Source organism: Condylura cristata, unplaced genomic scaffold (genome assembly GCF_000260355.1).
Source record: "Condylura cristata isolate star-nosed mole 26May11 unplaced genomic scaffold, ConCri1.0 scaffold00007, whole genome shotgun sequence".
NCBI classification, from domain to species: Eukaryota; Metazoa; Chordata; class Mammalia; order Eulipotyphla; family Talpidae; genus Condylura; species Condylura cristata.
Window position 1 is genome coordinate 4809001 of NW_004567108.1, and position 3350 is coordinate 4812350.

The 3350-nt window shown below is 65.0% G+C and overlaps 1 protein-coding gene across 1 annotated transcript in view; it reads left to right on the plus strand.

Moving 5' to 3' along the window:
- Window positions 1-3350, plus strand: part of TRIO (trio Rho guanine nucleotide exchange factor) — a 71322-nt gene that overhangs the window by 45882 nt on the left and 22090 nt on the right. The window contains exons 15-16 of the mRNA XM_012721745.1: window positions 1147-1338; window positions 1624-1773. Of these exons, the coding sequence (XP_012577199.1) occupies window positions 1147-1338; window positions 1624-1773 (342 nt within the window). The remainder of the gene's footprint in view (window positions 1-1146; window positions 1339-1623; window positions 1774-3350) is intronic.

The following is a 3350-nucleotide window of genomic DNA, read 5'->3' on the forward strand; positions in this document are numbered from 1 at the left end:
GCGCCCCCCACCCCCCGCCAGTCGGGGGCGCAGGGCCCCGAGTGGGGTCTCCCCAGGCACCACACAGTCCGGTCTCAGGTCACCGCTGTGGCGGGCCGCGCTGCCCCCAACTGCCGCCCCAGGCGGGTCCTGCTGGCTCAGGCCGCCCCTGCTGCTAGCACGGGCCGGGGCCACGCCAGGCTCACTGCCCCTCACCTCACCCCGCGGGGCCCGCTGCTTGGAGGTCTCGGCGGGGACAGCTAACAGCGAGAGCAGGTGGTGTCAAGGTGGAGTCACAGCAAACAGCCTTTGATTACGAAAATTTGAGTCCCGGGTGATGTTTGTGATGTTTGAGTACGTGCATCTGTGGGTCACACTGCAGTGCCCGCTGGGCCGAGGCTCTGGGCCTCTGGGAGCCGTTAAAAACCGGGCACCGCACCCCGTGATTTCAAGTAGCCAGGTTCCCGCTGGGGGTCGAGGTGTGCGGTTAAGGGTGGGGCTGTGTGGACCCCATCATCTGTGGGGTCCGTGGCACCTTTTCAGATGACATGTCAGGCTTCGCTGCTGTTCAAATAGCGCAGAAAACGGCCTGTGTCTGCAGCGCCCCCGCCCGGCCTTCCGGTCCTTCCCGGAGACAGAGGGCCCGTCACGCTCGGGGCACCCGGCCTGACGCCAGCAGGGGGCCTTCCGGGCCTGGCCGTAGCTTGACAGATTGGTTTTGTGGGTGCGTCTCCAGAGCGCGCCGTTCCGCCCTCCTGGGCTTTGAGCAGAGCTCGCCTTTCTTTTCAAATCAGTCGCTCCTGTCAACTTTTCACTCGAGTCCAAAGTTTGGGGTGAAAGTGGAGTAGAAAGCCTTCCCTTGGCCTGCTATTCTCCCATTTGCTTCCAGCCACTATTTGAACAAGTGCGACGACAATAATAAACTCGGAACATTGCCGGAGGACCCGTTGTTAGGGTGTTCCTGGCGCTTCTCGAGCTAGAACCCCTCGGCCGAGGCCCTGTCTGGGCGGCATTTGACCCTTCTCTGGGCCAGCGAAGTGCGGGCGCAGCTGCTAGGCACGCAGCTGCCCTCGCTGCGGGGCCGCACTGTGCTGTGGGGGCCTGGCCCGCCAGGGCGGCTCCTGCATGCCCCGCCGCGCCCTGACCGGCCCTCCCTCTTCCCCACAGAAGACCCACCAGAGCGCCCTGCAGGTGCAGCAGAAGGCGGAGGCCATGCTGCAGGCCAGCCACTACGACATGGACACCATCAGGGACTGCGCCGAGAAGGTGGCCTCGCACTGGCAGCAGCTCATGCTCAAGATGGAGGACCGCCTCAAGCTGGTGAACGCGTCCGTGGCCTTCTACAAGACCTCGGAGCAGGTGGGCGGGCCTCCGCGTCCGGCGCCCGCCCGCCCCCCGGACCTGTCGGAAGCAGCACCCCCCCCACGGCCCCTGGGCTTCTCTTGGGTGCAGAGGCCGACGGCTGGGCGGGCGGCCGAGGGCCCCGGCCTCTGCTCACACAGCATCCCGGGAGCTCAGAGGGAGACCGCACAGGCCTCGCCTGCACTCCACTCCCGGCCCGCCCTGGCCTCGAGGGCGCCGGCGGGGGCGCCCGAGGCCCTGGCCACCCCGCGGCCTGTGTCTGAGCCAGACTCTTGCCCACAGGTCTGCAGCGTCCTGGAGAGCCTGGAGCAGGAGTACAAGCGGGAGGAGGACTGGTGTGGGGGGGCGGACAAACTGGGCCCCAATTCCGAGACGGATCACGTCACCCCCATGATCAGCAAGCACCTGGAGCAGAAGGAGGCCTTCCTGAAGGTGAGCCGCGCTGGGGCGGAGCCTCCCGGCCCTGCTGCGGCCCCTCTGATACGGGGCGGGGGGGCACCCCGAACCCCCAAACCTGCCTGCTCTAAATAGGTTCTGCCACCCGCCTCATCAGGATAAAACATTTAAGACCTTTAATGGAAAGTAACTAATACACGAGTGTACAGCACAGAAGACAAAGAATATAATACCCAAAGCAAACACCTGAAGTGACCCGTCCCCTCGTGGGCCAAAGCCCACCCAGAAGGGACTGGCCCAGAGCAAGGCCTGAGAGCTGCCACGGTCTAAAGCACCTTCTGGCCGGGACCCATGGGAAAGGGCCAGACAGGGCCAGACACGTCTGGGAGGAAAAGAGCGACATCAAAATCAGTAAAGCACTGCCCTAGTCGCCTCCCCGCGGGTCTCTCACCCACATCGCTTCCAACCAGTGGGGCAGGAACCAGCGCGATTCCTCACCTGGCCCCCTTTGCCCCAGGTGGCGTCCTCAGGTCAACTCTGGCTCCCCACCCTGCTGCCTCCTCCTCAGATTCCTTCTCTTCTCTCCCTTTTCTCTTCTCAGCTCCACCCTCCTCCTGGGTGGGGCAGGGAACCTGGAACTTCCCCTTTTCCTGGGGCCCCCACCCCAGTTACACCTTCTCGGGGACCCTCACACCCCAAGACTCCAACTTTGTCCCCGGGTGAACGTGGCATCGGCCTTAAGTTATGTGATCAGAGGAAACCGCAGCCTCCTGCTCACGGTGCTCCCTCCTCCAGCGTCCCCGAGAGAGAGCGGGCGTCTGTGGAGTGGGGGGGGGGGCGGATTAGGGGGGCGGCGCCCCGCACCAGCAGCTCAGAGTAGGCGGGGGTTAGCGGCCTCAGCTGGCCTCCGCCTGCAGCGCGCTCCTGCGAAGCCGCCTCGGCCGCGGGGACTGCGGGTAGCGCTCCCGGGCAGGGGTCTGAGGGCAGTGCCCCGGGCAGCGAGGGACACAGCCGCGGTCCTCCCCTTCACGGTGTGCTTTGACCAACTGAACCTCTAAAAAGTGCGAGAGGCCTGGGGCGTCAGGGCGCCCTGGCTGCGTCCCTGGACAGGGCCCTGGACGGGCCCTCTGAGCGCGGGCGCCTGGCGGGCAGACCTGTCAGAGGGGGCTGTCCAGGTCCCCCCCCGGCTTTACCGGGGCTGGGCTTTCCTCGTCGCCACACGCCTGACCCCACTTGCTGACTGTCAATACTTCGGCTTCGTTTCTGAAGGTGGTGGTCAGTCACGGCAGAGTGACTGTCCAGCCTGGGGAAACGTGTGATTCTGACGCGACGCGCTCGCCAGCTTGCTTGTGAGCGTCCACCGGGGTCTTCTTCGCGAGCCAGTCTGGGGTGACCCTGATTCTGCTGAGTTAATGTAATCAAGAGAGACACAGGCCACGTTAGGAAGCAGTGACGCTGCGAGCCTGTCAGTCTCCTTCCTCAGCTCGGACTCTGCTGTTCAGGTTGTCTGTCTTGTACGTGTCGTCGGGCGTTTAGTGACACGTGCAGAAGCGGACAGAACAGTGACGGGCCCACAGGGGCCTCTCCGTGCGCTCAGCGAGTCTCGGGGCGGC